Here is a 23,357-nt window from a genome sequence, read left to right as displayed (position 1 = left end):
GTAGCAATGCGGAGTAGGAGTTGGGGCATTTTTGAAACATCTCTTGGGTTACGGGTGGGAGGCAGCCAGGGTTTTTTTCCGTTGGTGTTGGTGAGGGTTGCTGCTTTCACCTCTGAGTTTTATGGTGATGGATATGTCATCGCTGGGACCTGTTTTAATGCCAGCTAAACATTATATAATGGTTTGTTTCACTATCCCCAGCCTGCCTTAATTCATAAAATTAAGGAAATCATTTAAAGGCTTTGCACTATAGTTCCATGATTATTGCCAGTGCAGTGAGGTGTTTGTTCACCTGGTTTCTAAAGAAACATTGAGAAATGAGCCTGTGTGGGACTAAGGGAGAGTAATTCAGTTCATAATAAGTGAAACCAAGGTGCCAGGGCTGAATGTTTTAAAAGTCATCAGTAATCGTAATGGCTGTAAGTTCCAGTACTTCATTTAGAGAGGAGAGAAATGTTTTTTAAAATCTTTTTATAATCACTTCTTTCACTTCTTCGCAATTAAGAAAAGGTAAATAAACAAAACTGGCTTGAAGCTCGCCAGACATTAGCATTGCTCTTCCTTGGCTTCTTTAAATATACTTATCTAGTTACCATAGTAAACAAGTACCTATCTAGGCTGATTCCATAGTTCTAGGATTTACTTTTCTTTTTTTCAGCTATTTTGTGACACACCTAATTAAAATCTACTGCTTGGTTCCCCTTTGAATGTAATAAAACCCTGCCTTATTCTTTCTGTCAGTTTAATCCCTCTTTCTTTTCCATTGACACATTTCTAATACCTCTTCAGACAAGCCAGACACTTCTGCTTCATCTGTACCAAACCCACAATGCTTAACACCTTTTGACAAAATGGATACATCCTCCCTGTGGCTTGGAATTGATATACGCTGTCAAAAAGGGTTTTCCGAACAGTCGCTCTTTGTCACCTTTACCAGATTTTTATTCTCTGTTGTAGAAATGTGCAGTTTAATGTTGCGTTTCAAATCATTTTTGGCTGAAAAAGTGTGTAATGGAATCAGGGTGTCCCCTGAATACTCCTAACAGTAGGAGATGCCTCTTTGTTTTGAACAGCAGAATCCCAATAGACCTATGACAGCAGTGAAATTACACTTTTGACCTTGTTCACTAAAGTGTTTCTTTCTCTGTATGATTAAATGAGAGTAACCAACAATAGCTTCCTCTAAAATGTATGAGTTTCCCTCTGTTTGTTTCTTATAAGAAACTGAGGAAGGATGCTGTGCAATTCTCAGCTGATTGTGTTCTCCGCAAAAGAAAAAAAAAAGCCCAGCCCTGCTTGATTCAAGGAAAGGTGGATGTTTCATCCATACAAAAAAAATGCAAAAGCAATTGATATATTGGTATTTTCCTTAAGCTAGTGTTGTTGCTACATCCTGCGTGTAAGAGTAGCAGCACAACACAGTGGCAGATTTTTACCCTTCCGTTGCTTCATTCACTACGTACTTTAAAAGGGGATGTATTCTAAAGCACCAAATACCATTTTTGAAGTATTTAATCTGAATATACAAAAACCCAGTATTCTTAGGGTTCTGTTTGAATGTTGAAATACTGAAAAGATCATTTAGCTGATCATCATGGACTATGCAGTTTTGTTAACCCAAAAGGTAAATGTAGTATTTTCTGTGGATTTACATGCAGCCCTCTAAGCTTCTGGTTTCTTTTCATTTGTGTGACTGAGTGGATGTAGCCTGCTGCCAGATTTGCTGTGACTGCCAGTCCCGCCGTATGCATCAAGGCGCTGGCATATCTCTTGTTCCACATTCAGTTGTTCCAGGGCACTGCTTCTCCAGATCAGAAAGTACTCAGTGAAGTGGCCAGAAGAGAGATACCAAGTCAGAGTTTTTGTTTCTTCCATTTTAGGCTACTTTTGCTATACCAGCTCTGTTTTGGGGACTTTTTTCCCCTGGTATATTCCTGTTTCTGTGAATATTTACCAGCTGCAGATTAGCGAACGTACATACTTTCTCATCCAGAACATGTATTTGTGAAACGCAAGGGCAAGTACGATCCTGTAGTGATCCTGTAGTTCGTGTGAGGGGGGGATCAGGTAGCTGGGTTCAGAAGAGGGGAGAGGACTCAGGGAAATCTATAGTTTGTTTTTAGAAGGGATCAAAATAAGTGACTTAGTGGCCTCCATGGCCTCAAGACCTAAGAGCAGTTTTTCCTGTTTGCTTGCTGTGGATGGTGCTGCGTTGCAAGGGTATCAGAGCCATAGAGAGTGGAGGGCAACGCACTAGGGAGCTGCACATCTGTGACTCCCAATTTCCTATCCTGCCAAAAAAACCTTTTGTTTTTTAATTACTACTTCACTGGTGATATAAATTAATGATTGGTATGGGTCTGAAGCAACCTCATCATCAAGAATATTTGGTTAGTGTTGACATACTTGTTCCCTGCAAACATGAATTGTCCGTCTGCCTTTGGCAGGCTTGCCCTGTGGCTCTGCTATAATGTGTTTCACCAGTGTGGCTGAAATTAAAATGTCACTATTAAACATGGCAGAATCAGATGCTCTCTGGGCACTGCATCTCTTTGAGTTCTTCTTGCTTCGTATGTAGCTATTTCTGACAGGTTAATAGGACAGTTGTATTCTCGTATAAAATAATACATTCATATTTCCACAGTGCACAGGGAGCTAAATGCTTTCAGAGCACTATTTCATCACGTACGTGCATCTTTCATGCATGGCAGAGGCAGTAATGCTCACGTAATGCCATGTTGCTGCTTAGTCCATTAGGAAGCGTAAAGTCAAAATTAATTGTCCTACAGGACCGTATAGAGTGGGTCTCTAAAAGCAGTTGCTGGGCTGTTTGCGGCTGCTGTGTCAGCTAGGCTCCCTCCCCGTGAGCAGTTATTGACTTTGGGCTATTGAATTCAGGGCTCTGGAGGTTGCTCGGTGGGAAAAGCCTTCAGTCAGTGCTTGGCAGCTCTGTCACCGCGAGGTCATGGAAAGGGCAGTTCAGTCTCCAAACCCAACTAGGGCCTGATACGGCACCTCTTCAATCATAAGGAAAAATCCCACAGAGCAGGGTGGCTCCCAGGCCAGGCTTTCGCACCCAGCCTCTCCACTGAGACGGCTGACAAATGTGTCCATTTTTGTCACTTGGTCCATCAGAAATACGCTTTGCTGTTATGAAACTGCTAAGTGGCTGGTGCTGAAAGGTAAAGAGACTGGTAAGAGGATAATGAGCCCACCAGAGTTGAATTCAGACCAGTGACCTGTATATGTACGTCTGCGTCCCTCTCGTTACTCATATCTAGAGCCGTCTAATTCCTCGGATCAAATAATTTGACTCTTACGAGCAGCTGTAACTTTCAAGTTGAATAAAGTCCAACTGCTGAAAACATTAATGAAAAACATAAAACTGAGGTTCTGTTTTATCAGGTATCAACAGCACTGCTTTAATTCCCCCCCTCCAAAGGTTGTTGGTTGGGGTTTTGGGTTTTTTTGTGCTGGGTTGTGCTTTTCATCCCAGGTGGCTGCAATTTCTAGTGAAAATAAGTTGAGCCATGAAAGGTTGACCCACTCGCCTCTGAATTGCTTTTTATATGATGTGAGTCCCTCAGGGCCCAATTCTACCCATAGAAGTGAGAATGATAGCTATCAACCTATATAGGAAGTATGTCTGCGCACAAAGGAAAAGGTGAACCCCAGACTGGTCTGAGTGGTCTTTAAAACATAGGTTTCCTGTGAAATGGTGATTAAAGGGGAAGCAGAGGATAATTAAAAAATTAGCCTGATGCCCTAGCAGTTATATCAATGTGTGTTTTTAATATTAGCTCTTTCAGACAAGCTCAAGATCAGTAGATCCCTTATGACCCTCTTAAACTAGTGTGTAAAATTTGGTTAATGTCTGATCAGCTCCTTTGATCAGTCTAGTCTAGACTGTTACCAGAGTACTCAGTACTAAACCCACAGTCCCCTTAAATGGAGGCCTACTCAAGTGAGTCAAGTTATATACAAAAAGGTTATAAAAACCATCCACTGTCTTTGAGTATATGAGCCTGGTTCAAAGCTGAATATCTTAGGAATTGCAAAAATAAAAGAAAAGGTGGTGTTGCAGAAAAGAGGTAGTGGAGTTCTTAATTCATTTTTAAATGACTGTCTTGAAAATCAAAATTTTCAGCAAACCTTTATTATTTTTAATTGGACTAGCATTTTTGTAAGCCTGTAATCAGATCCCATAAAGAGGAAAAAATCCATCAAAAATTCTGCACAAATTTGACTTAAGAAATTAATGAGTTACAACCACCATGTCTGTCTCATTTCAAGGACACAATATTGTTTTAATTGTAGCAGTGGAGGGCCAGTGGGAGCCTTCAGTATGTAGGTTGCACTCTTGTCACCTCTAATTTCTACATAGGATTATTTGCAAGGGCATGCTGGAAGTCCATGAGCAGTAAATTTGTCATCTGTCAAAGCAGGGCTGTTTTCCCCTCATCACTACAGCCTTTTCCCACCTGTCCTATTGTAGCACCACCCCATACCTGTCTGTTCTTTTCTGTGTGGATCTCAGAAATGTGAACAGTTCCTTTCCTCTTTGATATTGCTCCTTCCTTTTGCATACTAGCAATAGTAGATGATAGTTCGGAGACAATTTTAGTCTAATATCATATCCAGAAGACTTGGAAAGTTATCGATTGGCACTAATTTTACAAAGCTGGTTTATACCTGGGCTGGTTTTCTCAAGATGCCTGTGTTTTGAATTTAGATGTTAAGTTTTCAGTCTCTGTGTGCCTACCATATTTGTTGGTTGCGTTGCAGTGCTATCAGAATATCTGGCATAGAAGCACTGCCAGCAAATTGATCCCTATCAAGACAAGTAAGCCAGCACATAAACATCATATCAACAGGATGAAAAGATTGCAGAAAGGAGACCGTCTAAAACATACAGAAATTGGAATCCAAGTGACAGTTGCTTGTTTTATCTACACCAAATTCTGTGCAAATTGAATAGGAGAGCTGGTACACTGCTACTGTCCAAACACTGAATTAATCTACTGATGGTTGAAAAACAGCTCCAAAACAGGCATTAAAATCTTCGGAATGATACATAGTTTATCCAGCTTTTAGAAAGCGCCAAGTGTTACTATACTTAGAGAGCTGCGTAAATAATGGAAAGAACACAATTCTGTGAGTGAATACATGACCACAGAATGCCATAGGAATACCGGGTAAATTCTTTCCCCCTTGTGACTGTGTTTCAGCCAGTAGCATTACACCAGGGAAGAATTGGACTGTAATTTGCATGCAGCATAGCAGATTGTTAAAAGAAAACAGGCAGGTGTTTGAGAGAATTTCCTCTCTACCATTTGAAGAAGTATATGTGAAATCTCCTGGCTGATCTATAGTCATTCCGTTACCTGTCATCTTTCAGCAGGTAACTAGTTAAATTTGTGTTAAACAGGATTTGCTTTGCCATTTCCATTTGCTGTTGGAGTAGAAATGTTCTGACATGACACATGACCAATCAATAATTGGAAACTGCTTGCATGAGTCATTTGAAGCCAGTAGTTTAGACAGTGTCAGCCACAACTGGGATTAAAACCTGCAAAGAGTTGTTCTACGATCAGTGATTCTGCAGCATCTCCTCTGAGTGTCTGCATTTCACTTAATAAGGATACCCTGTAGACATCAACTGAAATAACTCTTGCCTTTGTTGCCTGGATGTTTTTGTGAGCTCTGAAATGAACTTGGCATATACAAATATACTTTGTTATCTACCCTAAAGGATGCAGGGCAGGAATTATTATCCTGTTCTGCTGACAACTTCAGTAGAAAAGAAATGGCTTTATTTTACTGTGATTCTGAAGAGAATAAGAGTGTGACTGTACCCTGTGCTTTTCTGGGTATTTACTTTTTTTTTTCTGCACTGATGATGTTTTATTACTGTTACAGGGCTATAATAATCCGAAATGGCGAAGTCATTCCAATGTCTTCAGAATTCACTCCAGAGACCGAACGCCAGCGACTCCAGTATCTGGTAAGAGACATGAGGACCAGATCAGGTGCTGCTGATGACAAGCATTGCCCGGTAATATCTAAGGTTCAGACACATGCCACTGAGTTACTGTGGCTCAGTGAAGGACCATGTGTCCGCTGAACACCAGTGACTGACGGTGTATGTCTTTTAGCCATCAGCAAATGTGGAGAAAAGCCTGGTGGTGCAAATCTCAATGAAAGGAGTCTTCATCTTTTCTGAGAATGCCATCGATTAGCATGGCTGTGCTTGTTTACCTTGTTCAGCTGCAAGACCTTCAGCAGCTTATTGGTGTTGGATAATGAGAACTCAGACATAGAGCTAACAAGCCACAGAGGTATTTCAATCCAGCCCAGTGTTTACTGTGTGACAGTATAAAATACCACAGACTGCTCTTTTTGTGCATGTGAACAATATTGCAGGGTTTTATTCATTTGCTCTAACAGTATGCCAATAGTATCTCAATCAGGCAAAAAGATATCCAACTGAGAGGTGATCTCAGTAAGCATTAGTAGCTGCAGGATAAGATGGGTGAAGAAAGACTAGTTTCATTTAGTGTAGCAGCACCCGTAAAGCTGGAACAGGGTAACTAGGTGAGGAGATGTGGGATGCTTCATACACCGAGTTGCGTTGGCTGATAAACCGCCCAGGAAATATAAGTCAAAATTAATGGTGTTATTTTTCATGCAAACAATCCTGTTACTTTTTAAGTTTTTCATCGACAGTCAGATCGGTTGCTTGAAGTTGGTTGGCTGTTTGTCAAAACATCATTCCTAACCTAGCTGAGAGATTTCTTGCATGCTTCTTCTGATCTCCTGATTCTTCCTCTTGGAAATTTAAGCTTAAGCCAAGGCAGGCTCACTGTCAGCTTTGCCTCACACAAGGTGGGCAGGCCAAGGCTACTGGCGTTCCGTGTTCTTAAGGTGTCTCTTATCTTCAGCCTGGCCCAAGCAGTGTCGTTTGAAACTAGGCAAAATGCTGGTGGTTGAAGGCAGGGGTGGAAGGTTTTAAAGAAAGGTTTAAAGAAAGGTTGTAAATGTCCCCACATTCATCACGTTTGATTTTTAGTCAGGTTCACTGGCTTGAAGCTGAAAACTTCAGAGGAAATACTGCGTTGGGAGAATTCATATTCAGAGAACCAAATGGAAAAGAGACCTAATAAATATTTACAGTTCAGCTGCATTTAAAATAATTTGTTTGCCTGTTAAATAAAAGGTATCTTTAGTATCTAGGGAGTCTGCTATTTCTATAGGAAATATGAGATAAAGCATTGCCTACAAGGGGTTTTTTTCTCTTTTGATGTCCTTTCTGGCTTGTATTTAAAAACAGCAGCTGATCTGAAAAGCATTTCTGCTGTTTCCTTTGGAAAATTCCTTTACCTTTGTTTGTTTATTTTAATTCTATATGTAGCAAATATGCCAGGGCTATGGGTATCATGTTCAAAGAAAGTACATGGAAGACAGCAAGAGCGTAAAACAAAATTAGAGATAATTTCAAACATAACATTCTGTGAATAACATTTTTACTCTAGTGTTTAAAAAAAAACAACAACAAACCCACACAAATTTCTTACAAGGTTGGCATAAACATTACACTCCAAAGGTTGCATCTGTCTTGCTGATTAGGACCCAAATAATTCTCCTTACTCACCTTGGCTGTCCCCAGGTTCTGCTATCAGTCTGTTGCACCATCAACATCTCTCTTCTGCTGTTCTTATCTGGAAGTTAGTTACTTTGGATTTCTTTTCTTATCTGCTGTTACAGCTGAGTTTCTTTGTTTCAAACATGTTGCACTGCTCTTCCTGCACAACAGGAGGAAAATCACTTAATCATTTTAGCATTAATATTTTACTTGGTAAATGCAGAGATACTGTTCACTGTGGGGAAGTTACTGCACAGGCAAAGGGAGGGTATGGATTTACAGCCCGCAGGCTACTGAGCATTGGCTCCCTGTGCAGCAGACACTGTCAGTGCAGTCAGGGCAAAGGGGCTTTCCTCTGCCTTTAGTCCATGTTGATTTCTTCGGCCACACAGGACGTTGGTTTAGGTTAACTGGCATCTTCTGGATTTGCATCCTTTTTTCTGGGCCCTAATTTCCACGTGCAAAGCTAGCTGCAGGATAGTGAGTTGCTCAGGTCATGAGAGCATCTCTATGTGAAGTCCTCCAGCCTAGTCTTAGACAAAACTGTGCTTCAGCTAGTACTGGTTGAGTAACTGGGGGACGGGGGACACACACGGACACGATACACGACAAATATTTTCCCTATCAGCTCTTATTTTAATGCAGGTTTATCACCATGTGCCCAAGAATGGCCTTGGGCATAGGCCTCTGTCGTGGCAACCTCAAAAGAACAAGGTGACCACCTAGTCATTCTGACTTCTGAACAGCTCTGGGCATGCTCGTCCCTCTGTCTTCCACCTGCAGCCCCTTTTTTTTGCAGTGGGAGGACAGCATACAGCTGCAGATTTCAGGCAGGCCATATGGCAGAGGCAGGCTTCTGTGTCAGAGGACTTGTGAGAGCCTTGCAGAAGTCAATCAATCCTTCAGTCAGAGCACTTCTTAAGAGGTAAGGCATGAAAGCCTTGCACCAGTATTTCCTTGGTCCTTTGGCTTCTGTAGAGGTTCAGTGCACCATATTGCTTCCCTTCCACTGGCAGGCATTCATGAGCCCCCTTTTTGTTTGAATTTTTGTGTCTTTCTTTTCTTTTTAGTACTGTGGTAGGATAGTTCACACAGCACCTACTCCAGGAAAGCTCTGGCTTCCTATATAGGTGTATTCTGAGGGAGAACAAAATCCAAAATTGAGTGGGAACTGCTCTGGTACATTCAGCAGTTGTGCAGGCAACAACTGCCAGAGGCAATTTTCCTTTCATCTTCTGAGGAGACTATTAATTTCAGTCATGATAGTCTAAATTGCAACAGTAAATGGATAGATTTTGTTACTTATTCCCTAGCAAAACGTGTTTAAAATTGAATGATGAATGAGTGTGTTGCAGATGGGTATATTTCTATTAGTTATTAAAGTTGCACTTTGAAGATGGTATGTGAGGTCAGCATGGTGTTACTGCATACCATGTCCATGCGCGTAGCCAGGCAGTGCTTCAGAAGTTCACAGCTCAGACCAAAGACGGTGTGCTGTTGCTATCCAGGCAAGCTTTACGGTTGGTAGAGATGGGGTGGCCATCAATGGCAGTGAGCCGTGGATGCTCTTTGTGTTTGGCACCATTCAAACAAAGGTTCATGAGCCTGGACAGGCATGGGTTCAAAGAGGACCTATTCTTATTTCATTGTTCAGGTGAGGATTAAGTGATACTAATTTAACTGCTGAAGGATGCTTGGGGAACACAAGCCTGAAGAGGAAGTTAACCTAGATCTCCTAAATGCGAGTTCAGTGCTTCAGTTACAGGTCCAATGTATCTTAATTCTCTTACAGTTTGTGGCTTCCGGCATCACCCAGCGTAGGATTGCTTTGTCCATCTGACAATTGATCAGCGCTATGGTAAAAGAGATGTGTGGCTTTATAGAAAGGGTCCTGGCCTTTCATAAGAAGAGAGACCAATCCAAGGATGAAATTGTCTCCCATTTCCCTTTTCCTTCCACCACCACCTCCTTTAGTTTTAATCTCTGTTTGGCTTTAATGTGTCCATATGATAATGGCTGAGTAATCTGCAAAACATCTGGGTGCACTGTGCTGTGCATGGTATTGTGAGCGGTAGTCCCATGTAGTAGAATATCCTACTGGAGAAAATGGCACAATGTGATAAGAGGATGAAGTTGTAAGATATAGTTGATGTAGGGGAGAAACTGCAATTCTAAAAATAGCAGAGAGTACAGTGAAACCGCTTGTGCCGGTGATGTCCCAGAGCAGTGCGTACTGGAGGAGCTGGAAAAGGCATCAGCAGGCCTTATCAACATAAGATATGTGCAGTGTTCCCTGCCACCTAATTAACTGACACACTAGTGTGTAAGTCTAGGTTTATCTTAATTTCATGTTTGCTTTGCTGATCACCAGGAAACACAGCGGGAAGTAAATGGCCTTTTGAAAGAAACGTGACTAATATTTCCTTGAGCAGACTCCATTTTAAACAACTAATGTTGAATGTAATATATCCAGCCACAAAATACACCATAAAATGGCAGAGTTCCAACAACACATGATGCAGACTGTGCCAGATTTATGCCAAAAAACTGTAATAGCTTCTGAAAGAAAAATGATGGAAAATATTCCAATTCCATAACACAGAATAACAATGTTGTCTGAACATACCTCATAAGGATATAGAAAGTGTTTGATAGTCACTCTTTTTATTAAATGTTAAGTACTCTGGTGTTCCTGATCTGATGTCCTTGAAAATCGAGACTAAACAAATGAAAAAATGGAAAGTACGGTGCCGCATCACAGATGAAATTCTGGTAGTCAGTTCACTCACCATTTTTGTTTCTTGTTTGATCACTTGAAGGGATTTCATGGTGCCTGCTTGTATATCTACTTGAAAGATCTGTAGATTTTTAAAGCGTTGCTTTTTATTTATTTTCTGGTTCTGCTGCCCAGCATAGTTTGCTCAGCATAAACAGGGAGAGCAGTCCTGCCTCAGAGTAAATGGAGAACAGTTCTCAACAAACCTGACTGGAAGTCACAGCTGACTTTTATAGTAGAACATTCTTCTCTCTGTAGAATTACCAGTGAAGCATCAAAAATATCTGTTAAAAAATATAGAATAGAAATTGTTGGGGGGGGGGGGGGGGGGGAACAGCAAAAATCCCCATTTCTTCACATAAGAATTCAGCTCACAGGCACCAGAAGCTTCCAAATTGCTCTTTTCCCTCTGTTCCACTGACGCCAAAAATATTAGAATCAAGTTAAGATCCCTGGATTGTAAATCAAGCATTGAGGCTTGGCTACGGAAGAGAAATCCTATTTGAACATTAGCAGTGCACTGGTAACTCTGCCAGCTTTATTAATCTTATTTCACTTGTGACCTCAGACTTTCCATCTGAGTAAATCTTTATGAAATGCAGTCTCTCCCAATCGCTTTACCTTTTCAATAAAGGAAATTCTTGTTTTCAAGGGGAAAAATACTAAAAGCCTGTAACTTTTTTCTTCTGGACCTGCGATCCAGCCTAATAAGTAATCTCATAATCTAAAAGTTAAATAACTTCATTTTGATGTCAGGTGTGAGGTTTTCTTGCTTTGAATAAGGCTTCTTGTTTTGTAGGCAGGCGACAGTAGTCTTTAGCTAGAAGTGGTTTGTAATGATTTAATCAAGATAGGCTGTGCATTTTTAAAAGTGAACTGAATTGTGCTTTCAAAGCAGACTGACTTCATTGTTTACAATATCATAGACTAGAAAGAATTAATACCAAAAAAAGTCCAGCTCCCTGCTGTCAATGTGTAGCAATACATCAGAGAAATGATTACGGTTGTTTCATCTTTTTTATGCTGGAATGAAAAGAAATAAAAATAAAAAGTTTACATGTACTTTTAAATAAAGAATCCAGAGTTCTGGAAGTATGGAAAGCCTTATCTGGACTAGAAGACTAGAGACCGCTAGACCTCTCAAAAGTCAGTAGTGCTTCTCAACCATTTCTGTAATGAGGAACAGTGATCCAATTCGAGGGTCCCTGAAAACAATATTTGGGAGGGGGAGGGGACCTTGGCTGACTGTAGATGGCAGGAAAAAGATGTAATTCCCTTAACTGTACACAGAGAGAGAATTTGATGGAGCTCCTGTTCCAGGAAGGGATCACAATGTCAAGATCACATTTGCGTGCTTGGAAGCCACCTCTTGAAAGCAGAATCCAATCTTGTTGGCTACACAGCAATGTCCCTCAGCCCTGTTTCAGCTGAGCTCGAGGTGTGTTCTGGAAGAATATCTGGCAATGGGTACAGGGACAAGCTGATGGAAGGTTAGCGCTGTGATGTGCTGAGCCTAGTCCAGCTCCTATTAAATTGAGTGGGAGCAGGCTCAGCCCTTAAATGTAGGAAATATTTTATTGTGAACTATCTGCATGATAACTGCCAGGTAGATCAATAAGGGCTTCCACTGCTTCCTGCTGCTCACCTTTGATGAGCGCTAGATTTATGACAAACTCAAAAACTAAAGCCAGCCCATTTGGTCTGTCCTCACGGCAGCTGCTGCTGGAGATAAGACAGACTTTATTGCCTTAACTGTCTGGATAAGGAAAAAGAGTTATCTGCAGAAAGGTTAAGAAACGCAACTTTTTTCAGTTCCCTAGCCAATTTGACTGTGTCTTCAGAAGAGCTCACTCATCATGCGGCTTTAGGGAAGAAGGGGGAAAGATGTGTTTATGCAAATATTAAAGAAAAATGAGTGAGGTTTAAGGATTAACCTATTGTGTCAGGTTATCTGTGTGGTGGACAAAGAGCCTTGTGATGTTATCAAGTACCGTCAGCTCTGGAATACATGAACCTTGGGCACGGCTTTAGCAAAGAAGCATCCCAGCATCTGCAGAGCAGCAACACCAGAGAGGGTAGCAGCAGCAGTGTTTGAACGTTAACACTGTCAAAAACATTAGTTGCAGTTGTGACACAAAACTGCTGCTGCTTTTCTTAAAGTCTATTCTGTACAGAGGAAGTAGTTTTTAGAAAACAAGAAAATAAAGTGCTTTGCAACTCTTGTTTATTTGCAGTGTCTCATGCGATGGGGTGCAGCACACTGAGCAGGTAAAAGGGAATATGTTTCTCAAGGCAGTAAAAATTAAAGTGTGGTAGTAATACTAGGTCGTGTGTGTTGTTAGCATAGCTGAACTGGGAGTCAAAAAGCTTGAGCTTCGCTCCCCGTGCACCCCTCCAAGTCTCTGCTTGCTCCATGGCTTTGTCCTTTGATCATTCCCTTCTCTCAGGTTGCTGACTTAAAAAAGGAGATGTGTTCTGTTTTACGAAGCCCTGCAGACTGCTTCAGGGTCAGTGGATGAGGCGTACTTTAGAGATCCCAAATGTTGAGGAGCAGAGAGAAGTGAAGGATTTTGAGGGCAAGAGGACTGCTCCCTGTAAGGCTGCTGCTGGACACCAGGCAGTGTCAGAATTGGTGTATGTGCACACCATTTGCTGAAACAGAGCTCATCATCTTCCTTGTTTAAAAAGGAGAAAAAAAAAAATGTGTGTGGGAAGGGAGCGGGAAGAGATGGTAATGCCACCTCATTAAAAATAGATGATGTCTTGTTTTATGACGTTCGTGTGGTATCTGTGGCTTGGTTTCTGCCCACAGGCTTACATGCAGCCCCACTTGCTGGGAAATGAGTTCACACATTTAGAGTTTCCACGGAGGGTGCAGCGCAAGGAAGTTGGAAAGAGGATGCTCTACCGTGACTTCAACATGACTGGCTGGTAAGAATGTGTCCTTCTCAGCATGGGGTCAGCCACCAGTGCTTGCTTTGTGTGTGTCTTTGACTAGTGTAAACTGCATCAAACATGGCAATGTTTGCCTAAGTACTAAAGGGAAAAGGTATTTCCTTCTTTCAGGTGTATTTTTCTTTTAGAAGTTAATGTTTTAAATAAGTTGACCTCCCTCCAGAGCCAGGACCTCAGTTCATTTTAGCATGTGAGCACTCAAAGCAGAGCAAACACATAAAGGAGATGATGTGCCAGGGATCTTCCTGAAAGCTAAACAACTTTCCTATCTTGGAAGTAGCTTTATATAGAATCTGGATCAGTGGGCCGTCATGCCTTTGCATGCTGGAGGAACGCTTGCAGAAGGGAAGAGCTGCCTCCCATACTCCAGTGCAGCTGACCCCTGATTTGGGTAACCCTTGAGGAATTGTTTTAGACATGGGCCTATCTGAATAAAAGTCATAGCCAGCCTAAAATGAAAAGGCTTGAATGAGCAGCATTGACTTAATGAAGGGAAGACAGGAAGAACGATGAGTTTTTTGTCACTGGCTTAATGTCTTTATTGTTTTGTGTTTGTTCAAGAGGCTGCTTCTCAAGTGACTCCCACTCACTTAGAGAAGCCCTAATTCTTGCTGTTTTGGGCTCTGTGTGTGACCTATAAAGGCAAAAGCCTTATATATGCAAATGGTCTTCACTTCCATGCTGTTTGTGTTTTAGCATCCTTAGCAAATGTCCTTTCAGGAAGAGAAATAACGGAGGGGGTTAAAAAGCCTGAACTCCTGTAGGTTTGGGGACTTGGATGCTCACATGCAACTACAACACCACATGCTTCTGATTTGTCCCATACTGCATAGACCATAAATATAATGATGTTTTAATGGCAGAATAATGATTGAAGTTTAATATTATCTGGAGAGTTTGTGCAGAAAATGTTAATCTGGGAATAACCATCATCGTGCATCATCTTGAACAGCTGCTAGTAGAATATGCAGTCTTACCCTGAGAATGATGACATCATATTTGAAAAAGGCTACAGGCTTCAGCAAAAGAATAGGAACAGAATGAGAACATTGGATCAACTGAGGATTTAAACAGCAAAACATTTGGAAGATCATGAGACACTTTCCCAGTTTCTGCAAAGGGAGTTTAATAAGAAAACTCCCTGATGCCTCTGAAGGCATCAGTAAAAAATGGTTTCATGTAGACTTCCAAAGCTTTTTTCAAGATGTGAGATGCTATTGGAGAGGGGAGGGAAGGCAAAAAAGAAACCCCAAACAACCCCCAAACAAAAAAAAAATCACAGCAAAAGAAAAAAATAACAAACCCACAAACACAAAAAAATCCCCTGACCAAACCCCAGAAACCTCACCTTCTCTGGGAAAGAGCTACAGAAGAATCATGGGCCAAGAACTTCCTCAGAGGAGGGTAAGAGCAGAATTCTTTCATCATGGTTGGAAGGCAAAGAGGGTTTCTCCAGGTTTGTGGGAGTTGTTTTGCATTTCCCCTGTTGGGTTAGTGGTCTGGAAAGGAAAAGAGGTTAGAAGGGTTGAAGCTGCAGCATTGGCAGGTGACACCCCAGCTCTTTTCCTAATAAACAAGAAGAGCCATAAGGAACTGCAAAGAATTAAGTGATTTACACAAATGAGCATCACAGTGATCAAACTTGGTGTTGATAAATATCAAGCAAAGCATGAAGAGGGGAAAAATAACTATCTGTGTACAGTAGAAGTTCCAAATGAACTTAAGAACCATGTCAAAAAGCTCAGTGGAAGTTCTGCTTACTGTGATTCCCCCTCCATGTCCCCCCACCCCCCACACCCCCAGTCAGAATTACCAATGGAATACTGGGACGAATACAGGGTTGGAAGGGTTAAAAATTAAACAAAGGGATAATTCGGTATATCGGTTTGTACGTCATTTGTGAATCTGTGCATAGCGTTTCACCATATTCAAAATGGTTATTGCATAGCTAATACTGTCTGGCATTAGAAGAAAGATAAATAAGAAGGAACACAAATTTTAAATGCAGAATAACAAGTAAGGTAGAGGAGCTTGGGTAAGTCTAAATGGGTGGCAGATTGGATTCAATGTATTGTTTTTCAGTACTGGTGTGTGAACTCTGTTAACTCTAGCATATGGCAGGGGGGAGAAGTAAGTAGATTTTCCTGTTGATTTTTCTGAATTTCCTGAAGTGTAGGACACGCGTTGATCCAGATACAGATTCTAACATGGTCAATACAAAAATTACCACCAGTTTAGCACAAATGCCTAGCTGTAAGCAGTTATTCCGGAATAAAGACTTAAACTGTGACTTGAAAAGTCAAGTCTGAATTCACCTCAGTGTTGTCCCAGAAGGAGGTAGCCTGTGCCAAGCAAAAGCATGTGGAGACTGTGGTGAGGCTACCTCTCCCTGCTGTTTCTTTAGACTTCTGGCTGGAAGTGGAATATGGGGGCTACATTTTTGTCCTGAATAAAAAAGTCAGAACCTTTTATCTGGTCTGTATCCCACAGCTAGTGCACCAGTTACCTCTTTGCTTGTTTGCCTCAGGACAATAAAATGGTGAGGGAATTGCTCTACCACCATACATTTATCTAAATCAGAGCCCTTCTAAATAAGGATCCAATTCTTTTTGCAGGGTGTTTGCCCAAGGGAGTATTGTTTGCCATCGAATTGTGTGCAGTGATCTCCTAAGCATAGGAGAAGCAATCTGTTTCTATTTATCCAAAAGTCTGGGTCAATTTTAATGGTTGAGATTGTGAACAAGACGTTAGATTAACAGCTTGGCGGGCCCTCAGAGGCGATGGTTTGAGGTGGCTGGTGTTTCACAGTGGTCGTTTTCCACTTCAAGGGTTTTGCTTCTATTTTCTTCCCTTTCTAATTCCTAGATTTAACTGATGCATCAGGACGCAGTGGCCAAGGGCATGTCTGTTCTGCATTTGTTTCTAAGGACAATATCTGTCATGGAGAATAAATTAGCATATATATTCCTTTTCTAGAAAACATCAGATGAAGCTTTGGCCATCCAGAGGTTGGTACGTTAAAAAGCTGCCAAACTTCTATCACTTACAGTGCAGATGATCAATTGTCTGAACCTTTTTTTTGGTCAGTGAATTCACTGTTTGTTGGTGTTTGCACATACGTGTAGAGAGGTACAGGTGATGTTAGGGACAGTCAGTCTTACACTTAATTACTGGCTTCTTTAGTGAGAGGGTGTAAAACTCTATCTGCTCTGATGTTTCCTCAGGAAAATGAAGTGGTTTATTTTAAAATTCAGGACACTTTCTGTGTTTTCTATTATAAGCTGTATTATTATTTTTTTTCTTAGTTTTTACCCTTCTCCTATGCTCTGGAGTTTTTCAGCTTCTCAACAATGGCTTGGCTTGCCCAGCTTGTTTGTATTACAAAAGGTTATTGTCTTTGGGTCTGTCATAATGCATTTGGCCTTTTTTTTTGCTTTTTGCTTTTTCTTTCTTTTTTTTCTTTTTTTCATGTGAAGTTTCCACACTGGCTTTGTCTCAACAGCCCACAGTGGTAGCAAATCTGCCAAGTTTCCCCACAGCATTAGGACAACCACTGATCCAGCAATGTGTACCGCATCACTAGTCCAGGCTGCCTGTAACTGCTTTGAGACCAGCCTTTCCCTTCTCCCTCTGGCTCTCCTACCCTTTCTCCTTTCTCTGCATTGGCAGTTGGGATGAGAAATCGCTGTATTAAATGTATCTAAAATAAATGCCACTTAGGTAGGAGCTGACCATGAGCTGCCTCTCCTGCACCCTTGCCCCATTCGTGTTGTGGTTGAGCAACCACTGCAAAACCCGTACTGTAGCTGGCAAGGCATCTTAAGAGCTGTGTCTCCTGCTGAACAAGCCTCCGAGCTGTCTCGAGCTGTAATTTGCTGGCAGACATCTGTGTTACTGACAGTCTTTCACAGCTGGGTCTCTGGGCTGGTTTTTTCAGGCCTGTGGTTTGCAGAGGTTAAACTCGTATTGAAGACGGGGTAGTTCTCGTGGCTTTGACAAGTCCTAGCAACAGAAGCAGCAGGGAAGACTTGGTGGCCGTGTAAGCAATGTGCTGGCAGTGCTAAAAAGGGGTGCAGATAGCCTGAGGTGGAAATATGGGGGGGGGTGCAGGGTGGGAAAAGCAGGCCTAATAACTGGTCCTTTAAAGGACTGCACAGAATTAGTAATCTCTGTCTCCAACTTTTAAATAAAAGTTTTGACATGGTTGGTCAGGTTTTCTTTACTCGTGGGTAGATCCACTATGAACAATTTTGAAGTACTTTGCTCTGACTGTATCCTAGACACCTTTCCAAAACCTGGTTTTCTGGCTTACTGTGTCCCTCACTGGCACAGTGGCTCCTTCCAGGGTTCCCCTCTCAGCCTCCCGTGGGGGCGGAGGAGCTGTACAGCACTGCACTTAACCAAAGGCATCCAGAAGGCACCACCAACTGGCATCAGCTTCTGTGGTTTCAAAATTAGTTTTTTGCTCCTCCTTGGAACGCAAACAGTGGCCTTCCTGCTGCTTGCGTTGAAGCGAATTCTTTAAATGCTTGTTTCTGGATCAGAGCTTTAGCTTTTTTTACTTGATTTTAGGGTGGCAAAAAAGCCCTAGATTTTGACCATTTGTCCATTTTTTTGGCCTGATTCGTTGGTGGCTTCCTTTGCCCTCCAGGAGCACACAGATCTGAGCCGCATCCCAGGAAAAATGGTCCGAGCTGGTGTAGTACCCACCAGGCATCATGGGCTGCAGCCCAGGGTGGCAGCGAGTGGGGGAATTGGGCACTGCCTCTGCGTGCATGTACACACAGCGGCAGCGGAGCCCTCGTCAGGTCCGTGTCCGTCTGTCTGGCAGGGGGGTGCTGTGGCACACAGTTAGCCGCCCAAGGGTCAGCCTGTGCCAGGGAATCACCCGCCCATGTGATTTATTCCAAAGCATGGAAGCTGGTGCCCTGAGGCGACCGCTAAGCAAAACCCATTTTATTCTAGAGTCAATATTGTCCACTGCCTGGAAAGCCGCCAGCCTGCTCTGTGCTTGCCCTTTTCTTTCCATCAGGGAATGTCTTTCAGCCTCTAAGTATCTGATTAAAAAAGCAACTTCACTTTTCAAGCCGTTTTATTTTGTTTGGGGTGGATGCCTTTTGCTTTCATTGTGCAGCCCACCTTGCCGTCTGCGGTTCAGACTCCGGCTCACAAAAACCAGGCTCTCATTAATCACTTATTGGGGATCCAGAATACCCTGGTGAGAGCCAACGTACATGTTTTGCTTGGTAATGCGCGAGCTGATTTGAACAAATATTGCCAATGCGGCCGCTATCTTATTCTTTATTGCTGTGCTCGATGTCCTTTGACAGCGTGTTCAGGTAGCCTGCCCGAGGAGTGCCTGAGCAGATTGAGAAATGCCACAGAAATGCTTTATGGAGCAGGCACCCGCGCTGCGCCCCCCTTTAATATAAATTGATTTATTGAATCAAGCGCAGAAGCCCTGCTACAGAAACCTCGGGCTATATCCTCTGGAGAACCACCTAATAAAACAGCCCCAACTGACACTCCTCATTAGCTTTTCCACTGATCCCAAGGCAGTATTTAAAGTGACAGTGTCCCTCTTTTCGGCCTGAATTTATCTGCTGGCTAATGCCTGTGGGTCTAATTAGCTTAGCATTATTAGTCTTATTCAGATAAGCTGCATTTCCTAACAGCTTGATTCTAACTTGTAAAAAGTAATTGGAAGTCTGCAAACCCTGTGCCGTAACATGCTTGATTGTGCCTTTTAGCCAAATTCATGTAATTTACAAAAAGTCATCCTTTCTTCCCCAGCGCGCCTTCCCCCCCCCCCCTTTTTTAATTGAGCTTTTTTGTCTAGTGAAACCTTCTGTGCTTCTTCTGTTGAAACCCTGGCTGTATTGTTGTGTTCGAGACCTCAGCCGTATCCTTTGTACAATCGCCAGGGAGAGATCAAATTTTAATTTCATAATTACTTCACAAGAAAACAGCCTTTTCCCCAGTCATGCCTGGTATTAATTTCCTCCCAGCAACTTACATTTTCATAATTTAATGATTATGGGCCACCTTTGCAGCACTGGGCCTTTCTGGAGAAGGGAGAGATAGGATGTCATTTTTGCAGCAGAAACTGTAATCCACAGCCGCTTGCCTGCTTTTTTTGTCTTTCCTCTCGTCTCTCATTGCGAGGTAGCCAGGAGCGGGACGGGATGTGCTTTTTCGGTGTGCGCAGCTGGAGCAGCTTGCTGGGTTGTGCCTAGGTGTCCGGGCCACAGCTCTGTGATGATGAATGGCTGTTTGCAATGTGCATGTTATGCATCTTTTCAAGATTGCAGCCCTCGCTGCAGGAGCAGCGGGAGGTGAGAGCTGACCTGCTGCGTACAGCACATCTCCTGACAGTGATGAATGGCTCTGTTTTCCCCAAGTGCACACATGCCACAGGAGCTGAGCCAGTGTCTTCGGGGCGCAAGAAAACTGCAACAAAAGAAAAAACTTAAGTCTGGGGTAAAGCTCTTTGTAAATGGCCTTTCTGGGGCCAAGTGAGCCTGACAAGAATGAGGTTGGTCTGAGTCATGTCCTGCAGGAGTATCTCCTTCTGGAAGCAGTATGTCTAAGGCCTGTCCTGGCATGGCTGTGCAACTCAGCTTGGGCTTTGCCTTGGCACAAGATCAGGTGCTGCACAAGCAAGGGTGAACAAAAGGCTCACAGTCTGTAAAGTTCTGTTTTATCAGACAGAAACTAGGCTGAAATAAGGTAATGCTCAATCTGAAAAATGACTGTTTCTCATGGTAAGGTGAAGTCTCTTCCCCTGCTCCTGCTTTCTCTGGCTTCCCCAGCTGCACAAATTTAACATAACCTCTGCTGGGTCCCTAGGAAATCCTCTTTCTTTCTGTTGCCACCCAGGATTGACTTACGGCTCTGCTCCCAGCTGAGAGGAGGCCCCTTGCTCCTCGGAGGGGTTTCCCATACTCCTATGAGACGGTGAAGTCTCTGCTTGCTGAGTTTCACTGCCTGCTCCACCCTACACTACAGCGATCTTTCCCAGAAGAGTTTGCTCCACAATTCCTCCTTAGGAGCAACCTGCTTTCCTTCCAGAGGATCCTAGTGAGCAAGTGTGGAGCAGGCACTGCGAGGCAAAACATGCAACCTTTCTCCCATCTGCCTCACCACATCCTTTTAACAAGAAGTACAGCAAAACGTGAATTTACAAATGGTTCTTATGTCCATCGCAGTGTGTTAAGCCCATAGGGTGTTAACAGCCCACTTCCTCTACCCCTCTATCTCCAGAGTAAATTGCTGACAAGCCTTCCTGTTGTCTTTTAAAAGTAGAAGAGATGAAGTAAATTTTTAGAAGTGTTCAAGACAACAAATTCACTGGGGGGAAAAAATCTGGCCTGGTGAGACTTGCAGAACATGGATCCACTTAGTGTGCAGCTGCAGTGTCTGCACACAGTTTCAGTCACTCGTGGGTGGCAGAAGCTCAACTGATCACAAGTAGCAAGGGCACTTGCTCTGCCCCTCCCAGAGTCCTGAGCACAAAAGCAACAAAGGGAGGGTGTTTATAAATACCCTCAGGTAACTTTTTCTGTTTTCCTGATTTTCCTTTTTAGGGGGCAAGGACCTCTCTAGATACTTGACCATCTTCCCCATGACTTTTCGTCCACCTCTGACTTTTAATGCTCCAATAGAGGTAAATGGACTAAAAAAAATAAGCCATGCTCCAGGTAGTGCCTGAGAGAAGATGGCGGTGCTAGAATCTTTAAAATGGGCTAGCCAAGGTGGATGGACTTTGTTTTGCTTAGGAGAATTTCTTCCCCAGGAGTATAGGTTGCTGGGGGAGATGTCCCCCCCAGAGTCCAGACTCTGTCTTAGGACTGTACACCATGGTGAAGGCTCCCTGGAGGTCCGGAGCTCACAGGCCAGTCTGATTTGACCAAGCCGAAGATCATATATATGCACAAGCCATGCTGAGAATTTTTTAATTTGTGGATGGGTAGACAGAACTGGGATTTGCAAAATGAAATGTTGTACAGTTTCAGGTTCAGAAGAAGGAATTTCTGAATTTTCTGGGAAAAACATGTTTTAAAACTTGTATGTTTTCCTCTTTACCTGAAAGAAACCCTATGAGAATATCTTGGTTTAGAGTAGATGTTTCCCTAAAAACTGTTTTGTGCCTGTGTGCACATGCATCTGTCGACTTTTAATCCATTTGGGTTTACCGTCATCTTTTAATGAACACTACTATAGTTTGTGTGCTTTTCTTATCTTTGTTTGTCATAGTTTTGCCTCGTTAAACTATATGTCAGGTGAGTAATAGGGGAAAGATCCTGAGGCACCGGAACATTAAAGCTAACCTACCTAGAGGGTACTTAGTATCACACAGTGCTGTCTGGATTTAGAGACCCTGACTCTGCAGAAGCACATATGTATAAGGACAGTTTTAAAAAATTATGGCTGGATCCAGCCATAAATTGCTTAATTTTCAGTGGCTCTGTGCCTAACCTGTGCTACACATTTTTTCTTCTTGGTAGTAAGCACACATTTATATTGGTTTAATGCCTGTAGTTCAATAGACAGTACAGATAAACAATTCCTTTTGGGTTGGTGATTTAAGCTCTGTTATCCAAAGGGGCTAGTTCCAATCCACTGATTCCTTATGTGGGAAGACAGAAATTGTTTTGGGTTGGTTTTTTTTTTGTCAAGTTTTGTGTTGCTCAAGGATTAAAATCTCATTTTCTATTGGTATGACCAAGGAAAGTTGAGCTTGGGGCACCTGAGGTTGGTTGGTTAGCTGAGGTGGTTTTGTTGCGGGGGGGAGGTTTGGGGTGTGGGGGGTGTTCAGAGGTGGTTCTGGGTTTGGAGTTTTTTAGAGTGGTAGCAAAGCAGTGCTAGAAATACACTGCATCCACAAACCTGTCTCAAAGGAGAGCCTTCATCCTCGTACACAGTGTGAACTAAGATATTTCTGAAGCAGTAGTGCTTTTTCTTGCTGCTTGCCACAAATGGGTTTTGCTCTATGCTTCAAGCTAAAGCCCTTATGATGATTCCTTTTGCTCTTCCTCAGGTTTAATTCTCAGTTTACTATCAGGTGTCACTAGCAGAGATGTGAAATACAGACAAACTTTCTAAAGCCAAGTGCTATGGAAGAGCAGAGGACAGAGTTTGGATTCCCCTGTTGTTCACAGAACTGAGCCTTCCAGGTCAGGGTAGATTGTGTTTTGACCACCATCTGTTGTGCCTGGGGATGCCAACGCAATACTTCTCATGACCAGTAACCTCACACGGTTTGGGGGGGGGGGGGGGGGGGGGAAGTGGACTTTTTTTTTTTTGTCAACAACTTTTACTCCTACATGAATTTGTGCTTTCCAAAGGCCAACTGTAAGAACAAATTATATGGCAGGAGAATGTGTAACACATGTAAGAAATTATCTAGGATTTTGGCTCTGAAATCTGTATTTGGGAGCTGACCAGTTTTTCAAGTTCTGACCCAGCAACATGCAGGTAACTTTAGTAATCTTTTATTTAAAGAGTGCCTAAAGCGCTGCTAATGACCTCAGCACTGTAGGAAACTTCTTCCGTAGATTGTCTTGTGCATTTAGCAGCTTCTGGTTATTATTTCACCATGTATTTAGAGCAGATTCCAGTTAGCATATGAGTAACATCATGTCAGTCCTAGTTCTTTCATTCTGACATCTCTTTTGGCTCCTGGTGCGATTTGGCCCGGTTTTCCAAAATGTTGATCCTGAGTCCAAATGTAACTTTGTGGGTGGTACATATGTCAAGCCCTAGTTCAGTATTTTTGGACAGCAGTAGCATTTCATAATTCTTTTGAAATGAAAAGAAGAAACGAAGTTAACTGAAAAAAAAAACATAGCTAGATCTAGCTGGGCACAAGCTTGCCTTTTCTACTCCCCCCTCCATCCCTCTGTTTTTCCGTTTGGAAAAATAGAGGTTTACGTGGCAGAAGCACTTGATGGGATTTAGGCTCATTCAGAGCAGCAAACATTA

The 23,357-nt window shown here is 42.5% G+C and overlaps 1 protein-coding gene across 1 annotated transcript in view; it reads left to right on the top strand.

The window, feature by feature from the left end:
- Positions 1–23,357, top strand: part of PPM1H (protein phosphatase, Mg2+/Mn2+ dependent 1H) — a 139,020-nt gene that overhangs the window by 94,167 nt on the left and 21,496 nt on the right. Inside the window, exons 5-6 of the mRNA XM_064448579.1 lie at positions 5,920–6,004; positions 13,231–13,349. Of these exons, the coding sequence (XP_064304649.1) occupies positions 5,920–6,004; positions 13,231–13,349 (204 nt within the window). The remainder of the gene's footprint in view (positions 1–5,919; positions 6,005–13,230; positions 13,350–23,357) is intronic.

The sequence above is a fragment of the Phalacrocorax carbo genome, chromosome 1 (assembly GCF_963921805.1).
Source record: "Phalacrocorax carbo chromosome 1, bPhaCar2.1, whole genome shotgun sequence".
Lineage (NCBI taxonomy): Eukaryota > Metazoa > Chordata > Aves > Suliformes > Phalacrocoracidae > Phalacrocorax > Phalacrocorax carbo.
This window is presented reverse-complemented; position numbering and strand designations above follow the sequence as displayed.